Here is a 27656-nt window from a genome sequence, read left to right as displayed (position 1 = left end):
TGTGTCCCCATCCCACATGGTGAGGACTTGATGCCTCCTGTGTCACAGGATAGAAGAGATGCCATGTCTGTGTCCCATCCTCTGTATGCCTTTGTTTTATCTCCTTTCTTGGCTTCTCCTGACACCAGGGTCATCTTCTGTTTGGCTCCTGTCAGCCAGTGCTAGAGTCCTTTCTGGTGTCTGGGACTTGCCTGCCTTGGCTGAACCTGGCTGATTTCCTTATTTCATTTTATACCTTAGCTGAAAACCCCTGTGGTCCCTTTCCTCGCATGTCCCTCCTTCCCGTTCAGGTCTAAGTAGCTCTTCTGCTTGCACCCCATAAACACCAAGGGTTACATGACCAAACATCTCATAATCATATGCTTTAGTTGCAGACTAAATCACTGCCCCTGCTTGTGGGGGTTTACTGCTGTGAATAGGACCAATTTGCTGGATGTTTCCTCCCCTTGCTGTGGGTACAATACTGGCTGTGATTGCTGTTTCAGGGGCAGGCAGGGATCGGTACCCCTGGCACGCCTGGCTTGAAGGGAGCGGAAGGAGAAAAGGTAGGTTTCCCCCTTGCAGCAGTAGTCAAGCTCTGCTTCTCCTTTCTCCCTTCAATGCTCCTGAAGGATTGGACCCAGACTCCACCGCCACGGTGGTGACTCTTTCCCCGTTGAGGGAATCAGTGTAGTCTGCCAGCTCATTTTATTCTCCCAAGTATTTGAAAATCAGGATGGGTTTAGCAGGGCATGTTGGGCAGGGAGAAGCCCTGCAGAGGTTTATCTGCAATTGCTGCATTTCTAGGGTAACTTTTAAATCAAGTCACAGACACTGAGGGTCTAATCTGTAGCCCATTGAAGTCACTGGGACAATGCATATCACCCATGATGCATCAGGGCTATGGACTCCCATGATGCATTGCTTCCCCATTCTAAGATATGGGACCATAGTAAGTGATAGGAGATGCAGTCCCATATTCAAATTCCTGACCAAGATATGGGACCACAGTAAGTGACAGGAAGCCTTCACTCCTCCAAAAATTCCTGCTTAGGCATGTACATTGAAGGTTTGGGCAGCCCTCATGCATACACCATGATCCAGGAGGACTGATGGTTGCCATGAGTGATAGGAGATGCAGTCCCATATTCAAATTTCTGACAAAGATCATCTTGTTTCCATGATTTCCCTGTTTGATGGGTCTGGATTTATGTGCGTGATAGATACTGTCAAAATGAGCCCCCTGTGAACCAGTGGATAGATCCCAGCTGAGCATGGGCCTTGGAAAGCAGGTTTTGCTCAGGTAGGGAAAGAAACAGATCGCTGGGAAGAAGGAGTGAATTAGGAGCCAGCAATGAGTCCTAAATCTGAGCTCTCTCTTTTTCTTCTCTTCTGCAGGGGGCAATGGGACTTCCTGGAGCAGAAGGACAGAAGGTGAGTATTGATGGACATGCATCCAAGCTGAATCTTCATCCTTATGGTTATTAAAGTTAACAAACACCCTGATTGCCCGGGTTAGTCCTGTCCTTAAGCAGTATGTCCTGCTGTCCAACAAGATTAGCAACGTTACAGTTTTGTGCTGGTTTTGGCTGGCTGTCTATTTTTCATCCCATTTTCATGTATGTCTGGTGCTGGGCCACAGCCAGACGGTAATCTATTGCCACCCTGATGGACAGACATGAAGAGTAGCTGACTTACGTAACACCGTGGTGCTTCTTGACAGCATTTGTTGCAAGGTTCGCCTACTTGCATTGCCTCATTGTGTTTCGTGGCAGTCATTTGGCTGCAGTTCTTTGTACTCAAGTTCCGTCTTGCAGTTTTATTAAATTGAGGTGAGGGAGAGTTTTTGTCTTCTTGAAAGAACACTCAAAACCATGGCAGGGAAGAGGGGTGTTGAGGGAGCACTGCAAAAAAGAATATCCATTTTCTGAGAAGCTGGCAAAGATGAACGAGTTTTGCAAAAACCTCCTTAATTCACCGGTGCTTGCCGAGGAAAAATGGGTATTATCACTCCCACCAAAACATCTATGCATCAAGAGGCTTTAGCGGCACAATGTTTTAGCTTTTCATTAACCATAAAAAAAAAAAAATGTCTAAGAGATGCCCTGACAGCCAGTTGCTAATTTTGCAGACTTTCAAATGAGAGTACTTATTTGCAAATCTGCATTCATTTGCTAGATGAATTTGATGTCATGTTCGTGCCAAACAAGAAACCATGCACAGACTGGATTGTATTAAACATGGTCTGAACAGGGATTCTGGATACTTATCCCATTATCTGGACTTAGCTGTTAACTGAAGTGTCCTTCCAGGTATTAACTGCCTTGTTCATATCTGTTGACCTAAACCGGCGGTGTCAAAGATACAGCCCATGAGTGGGATCTGATTTCCTGAGCCCTGTCATCCAATCCCAGTGATGTCTGTGGATCTTGGAGTTGACCACTCATTTGGCCTGAGGGCCTGAATGAGTTTGACACCCCTGATCTACTCAACCTATTACCTCTCTTAGTTGCTTCTCCTCCCCTTGTCCCTTTGCCTTCTATATATATAATTGTTGCTGTCTGCCAGTCCAGTGTGTGCCAAAGTAGGTTGTTGCCTACAAAAGTTCATGTCTCTCTGAATCTGTTGGTCTCTAAAGGTACATGTACATCTGAAGCCATGTCAAAAAGGGAGGGGGTGTATTTTCTCTGGCTCAGGCAGTAGCTGTCGCTGGAACCATACCAATGCAGCACAACACCTCCAACTTTAACCCTGCTTAATCCAGGGTTAACGCTGGAGCAACTTTGATGCATTTGTATTGCTCTGAGCTGGTCCAGAGGTAGCCATTAGACCACAACAGCTGCTGCACACTCCCTGTAAGCAGCTCCCTTTTTTTGAAACAGCTCCAAATGCACATGTAGCCATGTCTAGGGAGCCAGCGTGGACTCCCTTCTGCTTCTTTTGCAGAGGAGGCCACGTGGGCCTGTTGTACATTTGCAAAGGTTCAGGTCAAAAAGCTGAAGAAGATGGCAGGTGTGAAGGATTCAGAGACATGAGACTCACTGGTGGAGTTTGGAAGCTTCTCTTGGGCTCTCTTGAAACACAATGGCCTAGCCATCTGGTGAAGATGCCCCACTGTCGTTTCAGAAGCAAGCCTGTTTCTTGATGATGGAGCTTTATCTGACGAAGTGTTCATTGTGTTTTAACCCTCCCAAAGTTTGTGAGGGGAGCAGCCACAAGATCCAGCTGTCATCAAGAAGCATGGAAGACTTTGGGCACTGAAGAATGAAGTAAATCTCCTCCAGAAAACATTTGACTTATTTTGAATTTTGCACGATGTCCCCCACGTACCTGCAGAGAAGGTCTTTTCTCTTGCTAATAAGTTACAGAAGCGAACAACAACAGAAGAGAAGAGAAATCTTGGTGGCAACCCTTAAACCAATGTGGATGCTTCAAATGAATTTCAAACACTTGTGTTCTGACTCGTGACAAACTGCTGAAGAGCAAGGATGCCCTTCATGCAACACATGCCTCCAAAAATATCCTTCTATGAAACACCAACTACTGTTCTACGAACAAGCAACCCAACTGCCTAGCTCTCGGTAGCATCTGGCATATGTAATTGTTATTCAGTTTTGGTCCATCAGTGTGTTTGCTCTCAGCATCATGTATTTATATAATTTGTCTTTGGATTGGGTTTTTTTTTTTTCAGTAGATGGCACAGTTCATCAAAATCTTCTGTGCTGCTTATTGAAAATAGGTTTACCCAGCCTTATCAAAGACATACTATCTTTACTCAAAATAGCAAGAGATAACTGATGTTAAACCACACTAAATTATTTCAAAGTTATGGTATATCCCTGATATAGGCTGAAGAAAGTTGGTAGCTTTAGTGGTTGGGAAATAGATGGCAGTCTTGAGACAAACAGTCGTGTAGGATGCCAAGTGAGTGGCCTGTCTCCTCACCTCTTTTCACATCAATGAAAGGAAATATCTTTTCACATGAGGCATAGTCAGACTGTGTAACTCATTGCTGCAGGATGTCTTTGAAGATAAGAACTTCACAAGATGCAGAAGGCAACTGAAGAGTGAGACTATCTGGTCTGACTGGTGTCGACACCGTTTTTGGAACAGAGTCCTGTGTTTCTCGCATACAACATGTAGCTTTCCCCAAAATATGGGAGTGCATCTCTTAAGTAGGGAAGCTGTTTTCTTTGGTGGAAAAGCAGCACATCTGGAGACATGGTGCATGCCATGCCGCTGCTAGATGGGTGCCCCTTGTGTCTGCTCAGCAAACTGGAGGGGCAGAGTCCTGTGTTAACCCTTTCACAGCCATAGCTGTAGGCTAAGCACTGCAGTTTGTACCTGAAGCAGCAAGTGAGCTGCTGGTAACATCTTGATGAGGCTTGTGTTGTGGAAACAACACTTTATGTACAGGAATTTATATAAAGAACTATTTTATAGTAAAGAACTAACGTCTTGTTACTGCCCTTGCAAGAGTGTGGGGCCTTGTCTTGTGTGTTATAGAGTGAGTTCTCCTGGGAACATAGGGTGCTGCCAGACATGCAGCTTCCCACTATAACTCACGGCGCTTCATATAAAGTGCCATGAGTTACAGCAACCCCCCTAACACGCCAGACATTTTCTGTTGGGTAGGGGGGCAGGATCAAGCTCCACTTCAGAGCTGGCTGCATGTCTGTGACCTCTCTCCCCTGGCCCCCTCCCCACCAACTCCATTGTATCCGCCAGGATGGGAGGGTGAAAAGGGAAGGGAGGGATCATGGGGTTTGCTGAGTCTTCACTGGAGGGGAGGAGGGTGGTGGGTGCTCCCCTCCCACACTCCAGTGAAGACTGGGCAAAACCCACTTACTACGGTACCATATCTTAGAATGGGGAAGCAATGCATAATGGGGCTTGCTGAGCAATGCAGCTTGGGGTTTGCTGAGTTTTCACTGGAGGGGAGGAGGGCGGTGGGTGCCCCCCCCTCGCTCCAGTGAAGAGTGGGTAAAACCCAGACCAAGATCCCTTCTCTTCCTTCTCCTCCCTCCCAGCCTGAAGACAGCACCAGGGGAATGGTGGGGCTCGGGTTGCATCAGCCCAGCTCTGCTCCCAGACAGGGGCTGAAAGACGAGAATGAAGGCACGCTGCTTTGGAGTGCCTTCATCTGAACCTTCATGTAATGAGGGTTAATTTGTGGCATGGTCAGGCACTTTTGAAGTGCTCTGCAACTGTGCACTTCTGTCAGGGCATGGCTCTAGAGCACTTTCAGGGGGCCAGTCGCACGACAAAACATCACTTCTGCCAGCACCCATAGAGCATTCATGAAACGTGGCATCCCAGGAGATGGCACTGAGTGAGGCAGCAGGGGCTCCCCCCGGGGGTCCCCATTGCCTTTTTCCCAGTGATGGCGTATGCAGCATGGGAGGAGGTTGGCAGGCTTAAATACCATGACAGCTCTCTGCCACCATGGTGTGGATGTACCATCCATGTCACATTCGTTCTTTGCACATGCAAACCTGGGATTTCATTTTGCAGTTGTGGTGTTGTGCACCCAAATGTAGGCACACACATGCGTGTGCATTTGTGGACGTTCAGTTGGACCTCTTGAAAAAGAAAAGGACAAAACAGCCAAGCAGTTTCCCTAAGGGGTCCTGGGTAAGAACGGGTAATGGCTGGTCTTTTTAATGAGCAATTTCCAAACTCACTTCATGGGAAATTCAGGGAAATAATGCTTCTTTCTTTTTTGTTTAGGGTGAACCAGGATTGCCTGGAGAAGGAGGACCAGCTGGCCCAAGGGTAGGGTTCTGGATGAAGATAGTCTGAGGTTTAAAAGAAAAACAGCTAATGAATTTAATGATTAAATGGATTTAGAAAAAAACATGAAAAGGTACAACAGGCCCCCTGGTCTTGGCTGGAGCCTCTCATGTAACCATAGACACCTAAGAATAAAATGATGAGATTGTGTCTTGTGCTTCAGAGCTCATCAGCCGAGCGTGAAGGGCAAAGCTCTGATGCTGTTCAAAGATATCCCTTTCCTTTTATGAACACCCTTAGAAGGAACGCATACCGCTTGTTTTTTGCAGTGTGAGGGGTTAAATGCTGGCAGGCTGGTCTTTTCCTGAAAACATCTCTTTCCATGAATAAAAGCATCTTGTGTTTTGCAGGGTAAAAAAGGCCAAGATGGTCTCAAGGGAGAGAAGGTGAGCTTAAACAAATGATGCTTGAATTTAGGCAAGAGAAAAAAAATAAGCCTGATTTGTTGCTTTGGGTTATACTGGTCAAGCTCATCAAAAATGGCAGCGTTATTCTGGGCTAAAGCCAGCATGCTTGACAGGGGAACTGAGCCCAACATCTGGGTCATCTGAACCTAGTGAAAATGTGGCCAATTTTCCTTTATTGAGAAAGATTATCATTCATGCTTGGTTTTTTTTTTTTTAATGGCTTTCTAGGCTTCTGCCATTCAGTAAGTCAGTAATCAAAACTGAGTTACATATAGCCCTGTCCAAGAATAGCCCCTGTACTTATAGCCGCTTGGACAGGAATAAGCTACTAAATCTCATACTGCAGGATACAGGGAGGTTAGTCCCCAGGCAGTGGTACATGTCTTCCTCTTTAGCGTCCAGTGCCAGACTGGATGGTAGATTAGATGCACCATTGGTCTGTTGTGTTCTGGCAACTCGTGTGCACCCAGTGCCTTTCAGGGGTGTAGGTTGTAGCCGTGTTTGTCTAAGGACATAGGCAGACCCAGTTCTTTGGGTAAATCCGATATCTCTTATTAGACGAACTGAAATAGTTGGGAAAATTCTTCTTTGCAAGCTTTCGGGTACAAACACGCTTCATCAGACTAAGGAGTGCATTTTCTGTCCCTTGTAGGGGGACTGTGGAGAAGCCGGGCCGAGGGGACCTCAAGGAATTGCTGTAAGTAATTGGTTAGGCTGATTCTGTGTCTTCCAAGGGGAAGCATCCCACAGCCTGCCCAGATGGCAGGGAATCGCCTTCCAGAGGTTGCATTGCCTGTTGAGCCACTTGTCAAGACACTTGCCACTGAAAACCTCATGGGCTCTGCTTGGTGTCTGGTTACGGAGATTGGGTCTGATTCTCATGTGCATTCATTTCCCTCTTCAGCACTCAGGCCAGGTGAAGGGATCTTGAACTGAAAGGCATTTTCCTTTCTGGAGAGGTGGAAAGGGACCTGAGAATGATGGCTTGCTTCCTTTTCCTTCGTCTTACTGGGTGAACGGCATTAAGGTGGATAGCGTGGGGCAGCGTGCTAGAACCAACTCATCACCATGGGTTCGGTGCTTAATTGCTGAACAGACCTCTGGGTCTTACCCAAGAGCCCTTTTAGTACAGGCTATTGTGGGCACTGCAGAGACTTGTATTCCCACATCTTTCAGTGAAAAATAGGGCTGGAAATCTCACAAGAACAGAAGTTTTAGTAAAATTTCATGCATGAGTGTATGGGTATGGCTGGGAGTCCATGAAGAATAGCTCCTCCCTGGTAAGAGGATCAGGCTATTCAAAGGTAGGTGTTGGGAGACAGACTTTATCACTTCTTGGTGACCCTTTGTGAATCTGGCCCTGGTTGGAGATCAGGAAGACTTCTTACCATCTGCTGGCTGATTTGGCTGGGGTGGCAAAGGGTTTAAAGCATCTTGCTGCAGCTGGAGCAGTGTGAGTGAGAACCTCTCTGGATTCATATCAATGGCCATGCCCAATTGACCCACCTGCAAACGTGTAACTGGTGATTTGAGCTGGGAAGTCAAGGGTGCCTGGATGTCCTGCTGGCCACATCACTCCCACTGCCAAGCTGACAATGGGCAAGCACGCTATAGGCCACTAGCCTTGGGTGGACCTTTGTCCTTGACGGCTGATTAGTGGCCTAAGTGATGCTGGCTGGTGATTTTTGCAGCACTCCCTAAAGCACAAGCTTCCACATCATGAAAATCATCCCCCCCACTTAGCTGGTGTATGTAGTCTCGGCAGAGAGGCCACGGACACAAAACTTCCCTCTCCTTGCTCCAGTTCCCAGCTGAGGTGTGTTGGCAGCGTGAAATGCAAAACAACTGCTGTCATTTTCCACATTGCCCCCTGGGGAGCCCTTCACGACGAGACTGTTATGATTATGTGTAAGTTATGCTATTGTGTCACCTCACGGCCCAACGCAGACTGAAAAAACCATTGGATGTGTTTTACTCTACTGGAAACTTCTCTTTTACATTCTGCAGGGTCTTCCAGGAAGAGTGGGGCAGAAAGGAAACCAAGTACGTAATACGATAATGAAACAATTTGTCTTAGTAGGTGGGCACAGGACCTGGAGTCAGGACTCCTGTTAAGCTGGATCAGAGCCTTGAAGTCATGACTGCATTGAGTTGCATTTAGAAACCCCCATTACATCATAGACTGGGCTTGTCTGCACGATCATTCGTGCACCTTAGATACTGTGCATTTAGTTTAGTACTTGCTTAATAAAATACTAAACTAAATACATAGTAACTAGAGTTACCACACAGTAGCACCGGCGCATGGTTTTTTTTGTGACGGTTACTACTCATTAGCCTAATAACGCTGCACTATAGGCTATTAGCATGGTTTTTACCTGCCATGCTACTGCACAGCATTATTCGGCTAATGCGCAGTAAGTGTCTCTTGTAGATGCACCCACTGAGTGCTAAGGAGATCATGGGGTGTGCACAGGGCCTGAAGCAGGCAGAGCAGAAAATGAAGTTTCCTTCTATCCCTATAAGAATGAAACAATTTGTTTATGGAGAGGAACAGCTGGGCAGGAAAGGGATCTCACAAGGTTAGAGGCAGATGCATCATGTGGTGTAAGTAGATTAAGCCAATGGGACATTTTATAAGCAGAAGACCCAGCCTCACCCTTGTGCTTTGCTTCTGAGCTGGGAGCTCACAGGTGATTGAAGAAACTGTGTTTTTTTTTTAGATGAAAACTGCTTGATTGCCTGTTAGCTTTATCTATGTACTTTGCTTTCCAGGGGATCCCGGGATTTCCAGGTGCTCCAGCGATGGGGGTAACTACGAGTGCTTTCTGGTTCTAATAACTTCCCATGGGTAACGTATCCTGCAGCCTGTACTCAGTCCAGACTTGGCTTGTGTTACTGGGTGCGCAGCTTTACAGCAAGGCAGTGATGAAGAAGCAGGAAAGATGTGTTTTCCTGAACTGTCTGTTCTCACTCGATCAAATTCCTGTTGTGGGCACTGGGTGGGGGGTTGTTTGTTGCACTTGTAGAAGATAACTTGGCTCCTGTCATCTGCTGCTTGTTGGAATTCCACTTGGTTAAACACTGTTATGTCTTCGGCATTATGATGTCCCCGGGGATCAAGACCAAGGCCTCTTAGTGCGTGGTATTGTACAGATGCTTAGGAAAAGCAATTTTGCAATCAAATCACATTCTTTTAATCTGATTTCCAGTTATGAGAGTCATCGCGTGGCAGATTCATGCTCTCTGAGGGCACTTTAATCTATGCTAATGGATGCTAGGACCTGCTGGAACTATCAAGGCTCAGCCCTGGAATCACTCCAGTCCTTGATCTGTGTTGGGTTAAGCCCCCACTAGTTCATGTGTAGGGCTGAGCTGCCTATTAATTACCTTTCAGTGCCATACTTAAATCCAAATCCCATCTCAGGGGTTTGAGATAGGTCCTAGTGTCTGATACACCAAGAAGGCTGGATTCTGCCATTCCAATGCAGTGGGTGATGTCCAAGAAAAGAGCAGAAATGGTGTTTTTTCTTCCCCTGTGGAATTTGAATTGTGCTTTCTCCCCAGTGGAACATGATGCAAATACATCCCCCTTGGGAAGGGAGGCTGTGTTTCTAAACAAGAGGACACTCATGTGGCTTCCTTTCATCCTCAGGTTGTGGGACCTCCAGGCAAGAAGGGCAGCAGGGTAAGAGTGTTTAATTGCACAGAATTAAATTGCCGTAATTCCTTTCTCTAAGGCAGTGCAGGTGTCCATTGGGCACATCTACACATGCATTTGATCCAGCCTAAGTTTACTCTGGAGTAAGCGCTTTCAGGCATGCGTCTACACATGCAGGGATTAGGGAGCAGATTTGCTGCTCTTTGCACCAAGTTTCCTGCAGTCCTGCAATGGGCCTCTGCCACCACAGGGTGCTAGCCCAGGGGCTGGTAGGGAGCCCGGGCCAGGAGACAGCTGTCCCCCCGCCCCGGCAACAGGGAGTTCCTGGCCCTGGCTCCCTCATCAGGGGCAGGGGACTTGGAAAGAGCTGCAGGGGAGGGCAGGTCCCAGGCCCTTGCCCTGATCAGCCGGTAGGGTAGTTAGTAGCTAGTTCACAGCTAGCTGTCCCACTGGCAGATCTGGGCAGCAGGCTGGGACCTACCCCAACCCTGCAGCTTTTTCCAAGCCCTGTGCCTTAATCATGTCATAGGGGCACGGGACCACGACCTGTCCCTGAGCAGGACAGTTCCCAGCCTCTACCTGCACCTACCCCATGGTGCTGGACCATAAGGGTCTCCCAGCACTGGCCCTCTGGTCATGGAGCCAGCACTGGGAGATAAGTCTCCCAGCCTCCAGCTCCCCAGTCATGATGGTGGAATGGGGGCTGGGAGATAAGGATTTCCCACCCGCTGGTCCCCAGCGGCGATCTCAGAGCAGGGTGGTTGGAGCTCCCTGCTGCCAAGGTGGGTGGACATAGACCCCATCCGGGATTTTGTGGCAGAGCCTGCCCTGGCAGCAGGCAGCTCCTGGGGGCAGAGAACAATCTCTTGTCCCCTGATGTACGGCCGACCAGGTGCAGATTTTGGTCAGGCATCTACATGAGCACTACTTTGCCGTTACTAATCTTGAGTAAATTTGCTACTTGGATTTGCAGGTAGCAAATTTACTCTGGATTAGGGAGGTTTACTGCATGGTAAGCATGTGCATGTGTAGACGCACATGCTTACTTCGCAGTAAACTATGCTAATGGGCACGTAAGCATCTTGTGTAGGTGCACCCACTGTGATGTGGGCAGACCCAGCATCCCAGTAGGATGGGGATGAAGTGAACAGAGATTAGACACTGACACGTGACCAGTAACAACAGTCTTGCTCCACAAATCTGGTTTTGTACAAATCCTGGAGTTGTGGCTTTTCCTTCACTGGAGGTTTTCAGGATGGGGCTGGGGAGACATCTCTCTGGGCAGCTTAGGAACAGCAAATACTGCATCCACACAGGGAGCTGGACTCTAGACAACCCTTGACATCCCTTCCAATGCTATGACTCGACCGTGACCATGCATCTAGTATTAAATGATGCTTGGCTAAGCCATTCTCTTTCTAGGATGCTGTCTAGAACAATTATTCGCTTTCAGAGCAGTTGAAGCTATGGGCTATAATGTATACAGATTCCAATGGCCATATAAGCAAGGCTGGGCCTTTCTGTGCAATGCTACTGACTTTGTGACTTCTTTATTTTCAGGGGGATATTGGACCCATTGGTCCCCCCGGACTGCAGGGAAACAAAGGAATGCAAGGAGACAAAGGAGAAAAGGTAAAGAGCATGTTAATGCCATCCAAGCCTTTCAGTCTGTAGGCAGAAGGCAAGGGAAGGTGGCACTTTGGAGACTAACTGGTTCAGAGATGCCACAACCTGCTTTGTCAGATGCTAGGAGTGGATTGGCAGAGAGAAACAACTGTATACAGAAGGGAAGGGGAGAAGGGGAGGGGACACTGACAAGAGAAATAAGAAGAGGGTTGATTAGATCAATTAAGATGCATGAGTTAGTTAACATGTGGAGGATCACCAGAGTTAATGGCTAGTCCAGGTCGTGGGATAAGCATCCATAGCCCATGTTGAGATAATGTTTAATACAATTCCTCTTATGGATAGGGTGACCATCCTCCCCATTTTTCCAGGACAATGATGGATTTTGGAGGCTGGTCCTGGGCACGAGATGCAAATTAAAATGAACATCTGGGGGTGCATGGGCACAGTCCAGCAAGGAAGGGATGGGAGGGAGGACAGTGTCCCAGATGTCTCATATTTCCACCTGGGATGGATGGTCACCCTACCTATGGATAATTTCTTGTTCTGCAGTTTTACGTTCAAGTTGGTTTTTAAAGGGTTTTTTTTTTTTCATTTGAGGACAGCTACTCTGAGGTCAGTGGTGGACTGTCCGTGGATGTTAGGGTCCCACCCCAGGCTTGTGCATGCTTCTGGGACTGATGTTGAAGTGGTGTCCATTTATTATTTTATGCCCCGGGGCCATGGGGGAAAGAAGTGCCTCAAGAGAGGAAGAGGTCGATGGCACAAGAAAGTGATGGAGTACCGGCCATGCTTCTGGAGAAGGGTGGCTGGCAAGTGGAGCAGGGTCAGGTAGCGCCAGCTGGTGCTGAGGGAGGGAATGATTATTCAGACTCTGTTTCTCAAAGGGTTTTAGGGCAGAGCAGCATAGTCCTGGCAGGTGTCACCCGGGGGGGGTTACCCGCTCCCTCTGTTTGTCACCCAGACTCTAGCAATGTCCGGTGCCCTGGAGGGAGATTGTTCGGTGTGTTGTGTAGGAGCAAGACAGGCCGCAAAAAGAGCCCAGTGCTTTTCTATAAGACCCAGTCCTGAAGTCCTCTATGCTGGGTGTTAAGGCCAGGGCTGGGCTGTTGGCCAAGACATGGTGAAGAGACATGGTTTCATCTCAAATGTCTCTGGGGTGCAGATCAGGGAGCAGAGCCAAAGGATCTTTAGGTTTCATTGCAAGCAGCATAGTGATGAATTTATGTGTATTGATTGTGCTTCTACCAGGGAAGTCCAGGCTTTGGCATTCCTGGACAACAGGGATTGAAAGGAGACCCTGGAGAAAGGGTGAGTGTGGCCAAGTGGTGGGTGGAAACTGAGAAGGGAAAGGATGAAAAAGGAGAAGGACCCTGAGCTGGCATCTGCTCCATTTCATTGACCAAATGGGACTTCAGTGGGACTGCATTGAGGCAAAACCTGGCTGCCTCCCTGCGTGGCCTCTCATTAGCAAATTAAACCAGGAGCAGTAGTGATGCACCTCAAAATTGAACCCCGGGTCCCCAGGGCACTCTTGCATTACAAGGCAGCTCAGACCAGGCTGCGTGGCTGCAAAGTAAAGGGTTTAACTGAGGGGAACTGTGAATAAGACTTGCCTGGAGGACAGGGAGAGCATTCCTTGGGACACCCTATGAATAAATGTGTGTGTGGAAATGGGAGATCAAAGCCCTTTAGATGAAAAACATGCTTTTGTGCCCTCTTCACATGGGTTCAGCTGCAAACCAAAGAGCATAGGACTGAGCCCTTAGCTGACCTATTTAACGACTTCTTTGCCTCCATTTTCCAGCTAACCTATTTAATGACTTCTTTAATGACTTCTTTGCCTCCATTTTCCTTAGCAGGGACCAGACCAGCCCCCACACCCGGCCCCCCTAAAGCCCCAGGAGAGGTGCACCCAGGCCAAGGGTTAGGGAGGATCTAGTCAGGGAACATCTGGAGGGACTGGGTGTATTCAAGTCAGCCAGTCCGGATGATCCCCACCCCCGAGTGCTGAGGGAATTGTCTGCGGTCATTGCGGGACCCCTGGTACGGCTGTACGAGCACTCGTGGTGCTCTGGTGTGGTGCCAGAGGACTGGAAGAGGCCAACGTGGTCCCTATCTTCAAAAAGGGGAGGAAGGAGGACCTGGGAACTATAAGACAGTTAATCTTACCTCCATCCTGGGGAAGGTTTTTGAGAGAGTTATCCTGGCATATGTCCCCGAGGGGCCGGGGGGGAGATTATGCTTCCGGGCAACCAACACGGGTTCATTAGCGGCAGGTCCTGTCAGACCAACCTGGTGGCCTCTACGACCAGGTCACCAAATCTGTAGATGCAGGGGTAGCAGTGGACATCGTCTTCCTGGACTTTCGGAAGGCCTTCGACACTGTCTCTCACCCCGTTCTCATTAAGAAACTGGGGGCTGTGGTGTCGACACCCACACAGTCAGACGTGTCGCCAACTGGCAGGAGGGCCGCACCCAGAGAGCGGTGGCAGACAGGTTGTGTTCGACCCGGAGGGACGTGGGCTCGGTCCTCGGGCCTGCACTGTTCAATATCTTCATCAGTGACTTGGACGAGGGGGTAAAAAGCACCCTGTTCAAATTTGCTGATGACACTAAGATGTGGGGGGATGTGGGCACGCTAGAAGGGAGGAATAGCCTGCAATCGGACCTAGACAGGTTACAGGAGTGGGCGGATGAGAACCAACCCTGACAAGTGCAAGGTGCTGCACCTGGGGAGGAAGAGCCAGCACCATCCCTACAGGCTGGGGAACTCCCTTCTTGTCAGTGCAGAGGCAGAAAAGGATCTTGGAGTCATCACTGATGCCAAGATGAACATGGGCCGGCAGTGTGGGGACGCGGTCAGGAAGGCCGACCGCACCTTGTCCTGCATCCACAGATGCCTCTCGAGCAGGTCCAGGGAGGTGATCCTCTCCCTCTATGCGGCACTGGTCAGGCCGCAGCTGGAGTACTGCGTCCAGTTCTGGGTGCCGCACTTCAAGAGGGATGTGGACAACATGGAGAGGGTCCAGAGGAGGCCACTCATATGATCAGGGGGCAGCAGGGCAGCCCCTACGAGGGGAGGCTACGGGACCTGAACCTGTTCAGCCTCCACAAGAGAAGGCTGAGGGGGATCTAGTGGCCTGTTACAGATTAGTCGGGGGGGACCAGTAGGCCTTGGGGGAGTCCCTGTTCCCCCGAGCACAGGAGTGACCAGGAACAACGGTCACAAGCTGGCAGAGGGTAGATTCAGACTAGACATCAGGAGGCGCGACTTCCCGATCAGGGCGGCTAGGGTCTGGAGCCAACTTCCAAGAGAAGTGGTGCAGGCTCCTACCCTGGGGGTGTTTAAGAGGAGGCTGGATGAACACCTTGCTGCGGTCGTTTGACCCCAGTACTCTTTCCTGCCATGGCAGGGGGTCGGACGTGATGATCTGCTCAGGTCCCTTCTGACCTGACCTACTATGAAACTATGAAATACAAAAGACAGCTGAGAGCAGAGACAGGCTTAGCCAAGAGAAGACTCCATGTGGGGGCACCGGCTTGGACTACCCCTTTATGATCACAATTGTCTCACTTGGAGTGGGCCCACACCATCACACTGAGATGCCATGCCTCTGTCCCCAGTCTAGCATGGCAGACGTGGGCACACTTTGACCAAGGATTTTAATTGAGACTCGTGTCTTTGGGTGCTGTGAGCACTTATGTTTTCTTGGGAGCTTTGGTTTTCAGAGGGTGGGAGCTCAGCAGTCTTGGAAACCTCAAGTCCCTTTCATGTGTCGGGTACCCCATACTGGTTGTCATTTCTGAAAATCTTGACTACAGCACTAACGCTAGAAACAGACAATGAATTTATCCCTGGACAAATTGTGCCTGTATTTGTCCTGGAACAGAAATATTGGGGGATTGGCATGTACACATGTTGTCCTTCTAATCAGGGTTAAGTGACTGTCTGAATGCACGGCCACTTTTCTGCCATTGATTCAATCATGCAATCCCAGGATAAGTGTTGAAACACACTTTGAGATGTCCTGTTAGTATTTCTTAACCCATCAACCTTTTTAGGAGGTATTCCAGGACAACAGACATGGACACATGAATAATTGTACTTTGTCTCGGGATAAAGTGGCTTATCTTGTGACAAATGTGCCATCTCTTTGTAGCCTCATATTCCCAATAAAGGACATTTTGCTTGGCGATCTCAGAGTTGCTTCCATGGGTTTTGTCTGACATGGGTAGCAGGTAGCTGGGTTCATAGACAACAGCTAAGCGACATCCACAGGCATCACTCCTGCCGAATGACTTACAGTCTGATTTTTCCGCAGGGAAACGTAGGTTTGTCTGGTAAACCCGGTCAGAAGGTGAGTGCTGTACTTCCAAAGCAAAAGCACAGCTTTCATTTATTATCCAAACCAGCTTGCATCAATGACATTTTGTAAAGTAAAAAAAAAATCCACTTTGCAAATGAGATTAAAGTGGAAATTTTGGGGATTAGAAACTGTAAGGCTCCAACAGTGAGTTTGGTTCTGATGTCCTGCACATTCTGGAAGACCCCATGGGCTGGAGGAGTTTAATTGCATGGTCCTCCATCCTAAACTGGCATTTCATTAAAGGGTGTTCATGCCTCAACTATCAGCCTCTATGTGCAGAAACATAGGCCTTGATCCCAGTGGAACCAACATTTAATCCCTTCTGGAGAGGTAAAAATAACATGGAGACATGCAGCAAAGAAGGGGCTTGAAAACCCTTTTTTTTACCTCAGGCAGGGGAGATGTTTAGACCTGAGTAGCATGGCTTTGGTCCACCCAACACCTGTCATGCAGAGAAAGGGAGGCTCCCGTAGCATATCAAAGATTAGTCTTTGCACCCTTAGGCCCGTCTGATTTACATTGGGTTGTGTGTCCGACCCCTAAAACAGGAGTGTTATGTTGTGACCTGGGGAAGAAGAAAGTAACAGTTGTATTCAATGTCCTCCAGGGGGAAATGGGCCTGAAAGGAGAGAAAGGTCAACCAGGAGCACCTGGGAAACCAGGAGAGACCGGACTAAGAGGTAAAGATGTAAGTAAAAACTAACGATCCAGTCAGATGGGGCGTGTGAGTCCCGGGTGCAGAATGGCAGCCTTCTCTAGATGCAAACAAAGGAAAGAGGCTCACTTAATTGGCCTATGTGGCTCCAGGCAATATTTATCTGGAATAGCCTGTGAGTCGTTTCAGTAAGTGAAAATCCGGTACGATCCTGGCTAAAAGGTACCTCGAGCAGAACATTTCTGTGGCTCTACATAGGGCATGATGGAGAGTATACATCCATCTACTCAGAGATAATCCATCCAGAGTGTCCTGGCTCTTTAACTCCAGCCAGAGTAGGACAAATGCATTGCACCTTGCCATTTAGGTCACAGCATCTTGACCTGGCATCATCAGACTATGGCATATATTGTAATGGCAAATTATGATGACCTGACATCATGGCCTGATGCTGTTGCACCAACCCTGAAGGATATTTCAGGACACACTCATCTCTTCAGGGCATCCACCCACAGAGAGCTTTATTACAGGCCTTCATATAAGCCAACGCTGATGACAGCCAAAGACTATTCTCCTTTGGGTCACGTGGTTGAGTTGAACATGATGTAATTTTTCCATCAAAGCAGTTGCGACCGTGTCGTCTGATGGAAGTTTAGATCTCAAGAGTTCCTCATACTTATTCAATAGGTCTTAAAAAAAAAGGAGCCTTGATTCAGATCTCAGGTTACCTCTATGTAACATCACCTGTTTTAGAAGAGTTATTGTGCGTTTCTTCTGGCACCAAGAAAGCAGACTTGGCCTAAAGAGACACATCCAGATAGAAAATGGAGAGTGACAAAGCTGGTGACAAATTTAAATTTAACCTGATGCTTTGCTTCATGTTCTAGGGAGAACCAGGGAAGAAAGGGGACACGGGGACCAAGGTAACACGGTGGAGTTTTGATTTCTGCTTGTAGCCATGAAGCTGACTCCCCCCTGCTGCAGACTGTAGTAGAAAGTAGAACTCCCTAATAAATATTTGTACTGGATGAAGTACAGAACTTGTCCCCCATCCAAGAGATCAAAGAGATTCTGTTAAAATTCATCCTGTCGGCACAAAGGACCTTCTTGGGACATGGCCAACAACCCTTTAACTCCTTGCTGCTGTGTATTGGGTGCATTCCCTTCGGATAAGAAAATTGCACTTAGGTTTGGCATATTTTACCGCACCTGGCTCAATCAATTCTGCCATTAATTCTCATTTCTAGAGTCGTCTTCTGGCTTCATTTTCACTTGCCAGCATTAGATCAGGGGTCAGCAGGGCAGGCCTTATGAGGAGAGGCTACGGGACCTGAACCTGTTTAGCCTCCACAAGAGAAGGTTAAGGGGGGACCTTGTGGCCTGCTACAAACTGGTCAGGGGGGATCAGCGGGTATTGGGGGAGTCCCTGTTCCCCCGTGCGCTGCCAGGAGTGACCAGGAATAACGGTCACAAGCTGGCGGAGGGTAGGTTTAGATTAGATATTAGGAGGCGCTACTTCACAGTCAGGGCGGCTAGGGCCTGGAACCGGCTTCCAGGGGAAGTGGTGCAGGCTCCTAGCCTGGGGATTTTTAAAAGGAAGTTAGATAAGCACCTTGCCGGGGTCATCTGACCCCGGTGCTCTTTCCTGCCAAGGCAGGGGATCGGACTAGATGATCTACCTAGGTCCCTTCCGACTCTAGCTACTATGATACTATGATAGAGGGAGACACTGAAGGATCAAACTGGAATTCAAAATGTTTTATGATAGTGGGACAGTTCATTTGATTCTGGGGGTGGTTTTGGGATGGGGCTATCGCTGGCCTGTTAACTTCGATAAGGAGAGTGGGAGTCTTTCTCCATTGGTGATGGATGAATTGCTGTAAACCCATGGGCCATTTCATGTACCTTCTGTAATCTGCCCCTTCTGTAGCACTGTCTCTCCCTTCTCCCCCTAATATTGCTTTACCATATGGGAGGAGATCTTGCCTCACTCAGTGATATGAGGCCTGATTTATTGTCTGAGCTAGCATCTGCAGCCCTCAGTGCTGTACGCCTGACATCCCAAATGACTGTGAAATCTGCCAGAAGTGGTGCCTCTGAGGGTAAGGACATGCAAATGTCTTGTCAAGAGTGAAAGGGAGAGTTTTACTGTCTGTCAGCCGCCCATGTTTACACTCTTAGGACATTTGTACACACCACGTTTTTTGCCCTTTACTCTGCAGTAAGTGGAGGTTAAACTGTTGTGTCTTCATCTGCAGAGAAAAGCTACTGTGGCTTATTTTTCACTTAGGGAGCACATGGGCAGGGACCATAGGACAGCAGCAGCGTGGTGAAAGCCCAACCACTTTTACCCAGTGATAAGTTGTTTGTATGTCCACACTATGAAGCAGCTAAGTAAGCTTGTAAAAAACACCCTTGTTTTTCTTTTAGGGAGAAGCAGGTGTCCCCGGAGAACCAGGAGAGAGAGGAATCAGGGTAATAATTCTTCCGGAGGCACAGTGGAAAGTGTCATTTGAAACACACCATGGTGTCTTTCTGGCACTTGGTTTGCATGTCTTGGGTATAGGGATGACGATAGGAAGGGGAGATGGTGTAATGTGTTTGGCAGCTCATGGGGGTAGGGACCCATCTTACAATCCCAGTCCCCCTACCTGACTGGTACTGGTTCTTCTGTGGGGAGTCTTGTGAGCTTTAAAGACCACATCCCTCAGAAGAGGCCCCTCCTAGATGAGGCGAGAGGTCAGTGGTGATGGAGTGGGGAAGATCATACTGGCATTCCCATGAAACTGAATAAAGAGAACATACCGTTCCTCTTCAATCCCAGCATGGAAGCTTAATTGCATTGAATAGCAGCCTTCAGCTCCCTGTAGGGAGTTGCAAAGAGGATGGAGCTGGACTGTTCTCCATGGGGTCAGATGACAGAAGAAGGAGCAATGGGCTCAAGGTGCAGCAGGGGAAGGTTAGGTTAGATATTAGAAAGAAACTTTCTCATGAGGAGGGTAATAAAGCACTGGAACCGGTTACCCAGAGAGGAGGTGGACTCTCCATCCTTGGAGGTTTTTAAGACCCAGCTAGACAAAGCCTTGGCTGGGATGATCTGAGTATTTCCTACTTGAAGCAGGGGGCAGGACTAGATGTGACCTCCTGAGGTCCCTTCAACCCTCATTTTCTATGATTCTATAATGCTATTTTGGTAAGACCTGCTATACCTGTGTGCCAAAAGCAATATTGTGTTTCGTTCCTCACCATTTCTGTGCGTTATTTTGCAGGGTCCTTTAGGGCTTCCAGGCCGTCCTGGAGACCGGGGGGTAAAAGGAGACATGGGAGAACCTGGAAGGGACGTAAGTCAATTGTTGGAGGAGGGTGATCTTGGGAAACAGCATAGCTAATAAAATAAAAGCCCGTGGCTGCCGTCCTAAAATATGGAGGGCACAGATAGCTGTGTGCTATGGAGCATGGTGGACCTGGCTCTGAAGGTCTCCTTTCTAGGGGAAAGAGTGGAACCAGTTCCTCTCTTCAGTCTGCTTTACACCAAGCATGAGATATATGCCAGAACCCTGCCATGGGTGCAGATGACATGGACCGCCACTTTGAGGGCATAAAACTCCTTAGCCCCACCATAGAAGAGGAGTCTGTCCCAGGATTGTCCAGCTCTTGGGTGACCACACTGTCCCATCACCATGTCCCCTGAGGGGTAGCAGGAAGTAGAAGCTGGAGGGGGAGAGGATGTCCGGAGACCCCAGGGGATGAGGGGAAGGCTGTGCCAGTAGCAAGAGCAGGAGATTGAGGTGTTGATGGCTGAGCTGAATGATGCCATGGGGGCCAGGGAGCCAAGGAAGTAGAGGCAGGGGAAGCCCATGGGCTTCAAGATAACCTCTTGTCCCGCACATCCACCAGTTGGAAGTCCTGTCTGTGCCGTGCTGAGGATTAGCGTGAGCTGAGTTTCTGGAAGCACATAGAGCCCTGTTGACTCTACTGTCCTCCCGAGTCATGGGAACTTTCTCATGTTGCCTCTCTCTCCACCTCCTAGGGAGTCAACGGAGAGAAGGGCGAGAAGGGCGAATCTGTAGGTTTGCATGTTCCCGTTCTTCACCTTGCATGAGCGAGTCCAGCATGGTGTCTGCATTACTGACTTTCACCACTTGCCTTTGGGGTGGGGGGGATGTGTGTGTGGGGGCTCTTATGTCTCTTCAGGGGAAGCCTGGGCTGCCTGGGGCACCTGGAAGTGTTGTGAGTGATTCGTTTTCTTGACCTACTCATCAGGCAGGGGGTGGGGGGCAGGATGCTGTGGCGATGGGAAGGAGGGACTTGCAGTTCTTTGCATGATGGAGCGCGGTGAGTCTAAAGCCATGGTGCGATCACTCCTAGGGCGTTTCCTGCATTTGGTGTCTTTAACAAAGAAGGTGGCAGCATTGCACCGGACTTAATTCCTTCCACTGCAGCAAATGCGTTGCAGCAACTCTATTAGTGCCACATGTGTATGTGTACATCAAGACAGCCACAAAGGAGACCTTTATCTGTAACCATCCAGAAAACCACTTAATAATGTGCTTAAGTCTCCCTGCTTTCAGTGGGTTCAAGTTAAGCAGGTTACCCCCAGCATGATACACCAGAGGGCTTTTGATTGCCCCAGGTGTTGCAATCTTGGTTGCCATCTTCTCCTATGGCACTTTTTGTGATGGTGCCCCACTCTGAGACCGCAGTGCCTCTGGGAACAGGGGAGCACAAAGGTGTCTTGATGGCAACCTCCTGGCTGCCTGGCATCCTCAGAAATGGTTTAGACAGGGATGATCCTGCCTTAAGCAGGGGGTTGGACTGGACGTGACCTCCTGAAGGCCCTGCCCATCTTATTTTTCTATGATTCCAAGGGCAAGAAGATCAGTGGTTGCTTTAACCGGGTCTTGCTTGCACCGACACAGTGATCGCTTCACCCAGAGACTCGAGGAGATTGCCTTTGGGGGGGGGAAGGCCAAGGTGGCTCTCAGGACGAGCTCCTTCTGACCTATGCAGTCACATTACTGCTTCGTCACTACAAACGGCCAAGCAGTCCCATCAAAAAGTGAGAGACCACAGCTGAGAGTGGCTCCAAGCAAAACCCAGGTCCAAACCTCCCTGAACTGTGCAGAAGTTTGAAGGTGGATTGATCTTATCCCAAAAGAGGCAGAGCCAAACCTTTCGCAACTCCTGGAAGCACAGACCCAGACTTGTACATCCCGGCTGGCTTGTCCTGCTACAGTCCAGACACCCTTCTTGCTCCATATCCAAATATCTGGGTAATTCTGAATCCAGTCTGGTACCCAGATTGATGGCTAGTTTTGAAGGGAGGAAGGACAGAGTTAGTTGACCCTTGTGCGCAAAGGGTAGATCACATCAAGGTGGATGGTATGCAGGGCTGAGGTGCCTCAGTAGAGATCTGGTCCTAAGTGGGTCCTAGCGCACTCTGAGCCTGTCTTTCTCTTGTAGGTGTCTGCTGTGGAAAACAGCATCCCCCTCAAAGGCGATAAGGTAAGGTCCTCGCCTTTGCTGGAGAAGTGATGAGTTGCACTGAGTTGATTTTCCTGTATGATTGGCCTGCCCATGTGCATACTCTTGGAGGAGAGAGTGGGGTGGTGGACGTTTGACTGCTGACACTTTTGCCAGCCTTCGATGTAAAACGGGGGAAATTACTAAAAAAAACGGCTTTATACCCTTGAAAGAGACTTAACTAAAAACCTTAAGCAAACGATAGGAAATAGAGAGGATGGTGTCCTCAGGATTGCTTCATATGCAAGGAGCCCAAGTGCCTGTGGTGCTACTAACCCAGACCGCAGCTTCATGGTGGCTCACAGTCCCCAGCATGAGGCAGGGAGGCAACTTAGAGACTAACTGGTTCAGAGATGCAGGAGCCTTCGTCGGCAATGACTAGCAGCAGCACGCTGAACCTCACTGCGCTACTCCAAGCAGCCTGGCTCCCGAATCAAAAACCAATGTAGACACCATGGTGGGTGGGTAGACCAGCTAGCTTAGGGGTGGACTAATTATCCCTGTCACTCAACAGTGCTAACCAGCCCACCCTAATTGTGCAACTATGGTGCTTGAGTCCACACCTGAATCCAGGGCCAAAGAGATTGGCGGAAAAGGGAACAGCTGGTTGTTTATGCCAGCCCTGGCAAGTTTGATGCCTTCACCTAGGGTAGGAAAACTCCATCCAGGGGGTCTTTTAAAGTATACCTGGATGACGGTCAGACCGTTGATCACAGCAAAGTGGATCCGGGATCCAGGAAGGGCTGGCAGTAGACAACAGCAGGGTCCATACTTCCATAGTATTTCCATCCTTAGTTTCATTAAACAAGGGGGGAGATCAGCGTTGCTGGAGTGTTGTTCACCCTCTGGGAAGCTGCATAGCTCCTAAAAAACTAAGAACCTACTGCAGGAGAGGAAGAGGGGAAAGCTGTCCCCACCCCTCCTATCCTTTGCCCAGCAGGGATGGGTATTAAAGCCAGAGCCTGGCCTCTTTTGGACTCTGATAACTCTTGGCCCCGGTCATGCAAAGGTTAATGTACCCGTGTAATGTGCCAAGTGTATGAGGAGTCCCGCTGGAGTCAAAGGGCTCTTTGTGTCCATGAAATAGGTCCTGGTAGGAGCAGGGACCGAGACTGGAGCCTGACTTTGTTGCCTGACTGTGGAACCTGCCTCTCCATTTATTTCAGTGCTTTAAGGCTGTAAAATGCCACTCAGATCATTTACACACGTTGCCCTGGCAGGCTGCATTACTGGCCAGCAATTGGTGGCTGCCCAGAGCTCCCATCCTGGCCAGCCTGTTAGAGGAGGACTGGGGATAAACCTACAGACACACACTGCAAGTCCCAGGAAAAAAGTGATAGCATATTTTATTCTGTGTGCTTTGGTGGGACTTGATGCCTGATAGCGGTCTTGTGTGTCTGTAGACACATGGGGACAAATGCGACATCTCATTCCAGCCTCAGCCTTTAACATAAAATGCTATTCAAACTCCGGGCCCTGTTCCACGCTCAGTACTATCAGCGCAGATAAAAGCCATCAGCCTCCAAACATATAGGCTCTGCTGCAAGCCCAGCTGGAAATTTAAATCAGACGAATCCAGTCAGTGTTTCCCAGTGTTTCTCTGGGTGGCATTTTCTTTTGCCGTATCCCCTCTTCATCAGACAACTGTTGTCAGCCAGGGAGGGCAGGTCTTGCTCGCTGCCAGCAGGGTAATTCTGGGAGAACTTTCCCACAGCCGTAATTATGCCCCACTTGGGAACCAGTGATAAGAGGAGGAAATGATGCCCTGATCCTTGGGAAAAGGAAATACCGTAATTTTTTAGTTCTGCGAATAACGTCCTTTTGGAAACATGGGAACTAGGATGTCAAACCTACCTTCAGGGGGCTAATGGTTGGCTAGGGCCTCTGGTGTTTGATATGCTTGTCCTTCTTTGTAGTGTATAATCCCTGTTCCTTGCAAAATTTCCTTATAAACTATGGTCTTGTAGTGTGGATAAATTAGTACAAATAGAGCAATTACATTCTGGGCTGCAGTTACCATACCTGAAGCTACGACGCTTCAGCACAGTTAGGTGTGCAAACACCTACACGATACACAAGACAACCCCAAAGATTTCAAATAGGGATCCAGAGTGCCAAAAGCATCCTGACCTTTCCGAGCTCCTTGCCTTATCATTGGCAATCGCTCGCCGTCGAGGATGATGGTCTTCCATGATTGCCTTATCCAGGGGTCCGACGATGGCTGACGAGGCTGATGTGGGATCGGTGGGTTTTATCACAGCTTGGGCACACGTTTCCGTGCAGGGTGGGCGGCGTTGGGATCTCAGTTCAGTCTGCAACACACTTCCACTCCTGCTTTGCCATCTCTTGGTGTCGTCATGAGGTTTCAAAGTACTGAGATCCTTGCGGCTGACTCTTCCTCTGTTCGGGGCAGTCCTGGGCAATAGGCTCCCATGAGTAGATGTCGAAGAGTTCCTTGCAACAGAGGAAGTGCGCCAATACTTTTCCTTAGTCAAGAAACAAGTGAAAGCTAGGAGCTGGCATTTTCCAAGAGGCGCCTTGAGTCTGATGAAGTTGAGACCCACTGCGTTAGAGTCATTTCTGGAGCTTGTTGGATTTATTTCCTTTCCCAGGCAAGCGCACTGAAGGTGACTGTGGTCCATGGCTTTCTGGTGCCCTTCATTCCACCGGAATCTGTAGGGGTCAAAACCAGATTTCAGTGAAATGAAGCCCTTCAGACATGGAATTCAACCCCTGGCTTTTTCCCTGCTTTAAAGCAAAGATGCAAAGCCGGCATCATTTAGTCCAGCATCTGTACTCTGTGCTGCCAGGCTGCTAATTCAGTGCCAAGGTAGCTTTGAAGCTCAAGTTTCTAGCAGCAATGTTAACCCACTAGCGCTGTACATGGGGAGTGTTTCCAAAGAGGGATTTCTCATTACATGTGCAGCTTAATGCATTAAAGGGGATAGCATGACTATGGGATAGGATGCTGAGTCAGGAAACCAGGGTTCTCATCATGACTCTGAATGTGGCTCAGTTGAATGAACTGTGAAATGGGAGGAAGAACCTGTCCCCCTATGGTTGGTCAAGGAAAGTGGGAAGCAATCTCGAGATCCTGCAACGTCCCTGGTGGCACTTTCATTTTCATGCTGCCTGACAGGTGAATCTACCTGGGCAGAGCTGACGTTGCGTTGGGAAAACTCACAGCATGTCATCGATAATCGCCTGCATCAGTCAGTTCTTGTGGGTATGCAGTATCCTTACAATGCGTGTGACATGGTTTATACCGCTGTCAGGACTGGCTTGGCTCCAGGCTGCATCTGCATGTCAGTGGCCATTTTATCCATGATGAATCAGTATGTAACTCTGCACGTGCCCCCTCTGCCAAAAGCTCACCACCATGAATGGAACAAGTCTAGGTTGAGAGCGGTACTTTGCAGTTACCATTTCCAAGGTGGGAGAGACAGAGATTAAAATGCGATCCTGATCTGACATGTCTGTGGGGATGTGAGGGTGCTCAACACCTCAGAAAGTTCAGTTGAGTTGGAAGATTTTTGTCTAAATGGACTTTTTTGGCAGGCGTGCCACCTTTTAACCCCACACATTGCTGAAGTGCTACTTCAGTCCCCTTCTCCTGCCTGATCTGCTGCTCTGCTTTCTGTTCCCTGCCCTATCTGCCACTGCGCTGCCTCTCCCCTCCCTGATCTTCCATGCATCACCCACGTAGGTTGCCCGTGTCGCTTGTGGCACATGTACTGCATAGGTCCTGGTCAGGTAGGCACTTTGCCTTTCGATGGCAAAATCACGGTGGCATCTCATGCACAGCCCTGTGTCAGGTGCCTCATCACGGAGGAGGGGGGTTCAGACATGTCCCCATGTCTAGCATTTCCTGTTGGTTCCTTGCTTGGAGCCATAGGAGGCTGCTACCCATCTCCACGAGCTGTACAAGGATCCTGGGTGCTAAATTTTGGAATAAACCCCTTACACTGAGGCACCTGCACGAACGGTTTGGATGTGACCCCTTGAAATGAAGCGGTGTTCCCCAGATCACGCAGCAAGTCATTGGGAAAGTAGGGAAGAGAACCTGGTCCTAAGCTCCAGCCACTGTTCAGCTTCCCCTGCTGTCATCTCTTGTTGTCCTTGTTAATCCGTTTTTGTTCTTTGTTTAAAGGGAGATCCAGGTCCTCCTGGCAAAGGAGTGGAAATCGAGGTAAATACAAAGAAATGTTGAGCCACCCTTTCTTTCTGTCCCTGACTTCCCAAGGCCTTTCTGGCCCTGGGATTCAGACACAAAAATCATAAGGAATCCCATGTAGGCCTACCAAACTGGTCAGAAATCCTATCCCACGACTGCCACCATTTTAAAGAAAGCTGTGAAGTTTTTTTCCACAGTGTGATTTGCATCTACATGTGCCTGGACAAGGTTGGCAGACCGGGGAACATGGAATAGAAAACAGGCTCTGCAGTATTCATCATCTTTCAGTGACATTAACCATGATAGAGAGGATGGAGATGGTCTTTCCTCTGTGCCTGGAGGGGACAGGGCTAGGAGCAAAGGCCTCAAGCTGCAGCAGAGGAATTTTAGGTTGGAGATTAGGAGGAGCTTTCTGACTGAGGGTGGTCGAGCACTGGAACAGGCTACCGAGGGAGGTTGTGGTATCCCCATCCCTGGAAATTTTCAAGAGCAGGTTGGCCAGAAACTGGGTTTAATCAGGGACAGTCCTGCCTTGAGCCAAGAGCTGAGCCAGATGACCTCGTGAGGTCCCATCCAGCCCTGTTTTCTTATGATCCTATCATAGGTGTGCAGATCACTGATGCAGTTCGTTTGAAACTTAGCTTGAATTAAATATAAAGGAGAGCTGCAAGTGGGTATCTTTGCACTATGGCTCCATTAAGTAATCATAAGCACTGAATGGAGATCACAGGAAAGGATCTATTGGATTCCCAGGTAGTAGCAATGGCTAAAAATGCATGATTAACTCTTCGGTTGACCAACAGATTCCAACTCTGGCTTAGGGACATTAGGATCAGTAGCATTGCTTCTGCTTTGGTTGCCTCTAGACTACTAGACTGCCAGATTTTTAGCACTCGTGGCTATACTTGAAATCATTTAGGAGTGTAAGCTAGTGCAGAATACCCACCTGCTAAATAGGAGAGACATTACAGAGCCCTTCACACCAAGCACCATGCAAAGCACAAATCCTGGCAGGGACATGACCCCATTGCATGACTAAGTTTTCATTCAGGACATGGGGAAGTATCTAAAGGTTGCTTTCCTTTAGTGACATGCATCTGATGGCTTTAGCTTGGTATGAGATCTCGATGTGAAGTTTGTTACTAAAAGAGCAGATTAGCGTGTGCACGTAAGAACCAGCACTTCCATTATTGCCATGACACACAGATTTAGGGTCTGAGCCTATTCCCACTTAAGCCACTAACAAAGCTCCATGGGGATCGGCATCAGGCTGGTAGTAGAGGGGACTTTATCACACCTCATCCCAGTAAGGTCTGCCTGAAATGATGTCAGTTCCCTTTCATAGATTTCATAGACATTAGGGCTGGAGGGGACCTCAGAAGATAGTTTCATAGTTTCTAGGGTTGGAAGGGACCTGAGCAGATCATTGAGATCTTCTCTTGGGGCGCTCTGGTGAACAGATGTTCCC

General features: G+C 48.7%; 1 protein-coding gene across 8 annotated transcripts in view; it reads left to right on the top strand.

Moving 5' to 3' along the window:
- LOC149865440 (uncharacterized) overlaps positions 1 to 27656 on the top strand; it is a 213443-nt gene that overhangs the window by 86514 nt on the left and 99273 nt on the right. For all 8 annotated transcript variants that reach the window (XR_016441695.1, XR_016441696.1, XR_016441697.1 and 5 more), the window contains exons 36-53: positions 486 to 545; positions 1378 to 1413; positions 5710 to 5754; positions 6123 to 6158; positions 6832 to 6876; positions 8187 to 8222; positions 8955 to 8990; positions 9835 to 9867; positions 11401 to 11472; positions 12718 to 12777; positions 15792 to 15827; positions 16444 to 16524; positions 17379 to 17414; positions 18922 to 18966; positions 19761 to 19832; positions 20522 to 20557; positions 21955 to 21996; positions 26165 to 26203. Coding sequence is in view for 4 of the 8 variants with exons in the window: in XM_090041526.1 (XP_089897652.1) it covers positions 486 to 545; positions 1378 to 1413; positions 5710 to 5754; positions 6123 to 6158; positions 6832 to 6876; positions 8187 to 8222; positions 8955 to 8990; positions 9835 to 9867; positions 11401 to 11472; positions 12718 to 12777; positions 15792 to 15827; positions 16444 to 16524; positions 17379 to 17414; positions 18922 to 18966; positions 19761 to 19832; positions 20522 to 20557; positions 21955 to 21996; positions 26165 to 26203 (846 nt within the window). In the remaining 4 variants the exon portion in view is untranslated. The remainder of the gene's footprint in view (positions 1 to 485; positions 546 to 1377; positions 1414 to 5709; positions 5755 to 6122; positions 6159 to 6831; positions 6877 to 8186; positions 8223 to 8954; positions 8991 to 9834; positions 9868 to 11400; positions 11473 to 12717; positions 12778 to 15791; positions 15828 to 16443; positions 16525 to 17378; positions 17415 to 18921; positions 18967 to 19760; positions 19833 to 20521; positions 20558 to 21954; positions 21997 to 26164; positions 26204 to 27656) is intronic.

The sequence above is a fragment of the Crocodylus siamensis genome, chromosome 4 (assembly GCF_052110815.1).
Source record: "Crocodylus siamensis isolate JL-2025a chromosome 4, ASM5211081v1, whole genome shotgun sequence".
Lineage (NCBI taxonomy): Eukaryota > Metazoa > Chordata > Crocodylia > Crocodylidae > Crocodylus > Crocodylus siamensis.
Note: the sequence above shows the minus strand (reverse complement) of the source record. Positions and strands in the feature narration are given on the sequence as shown.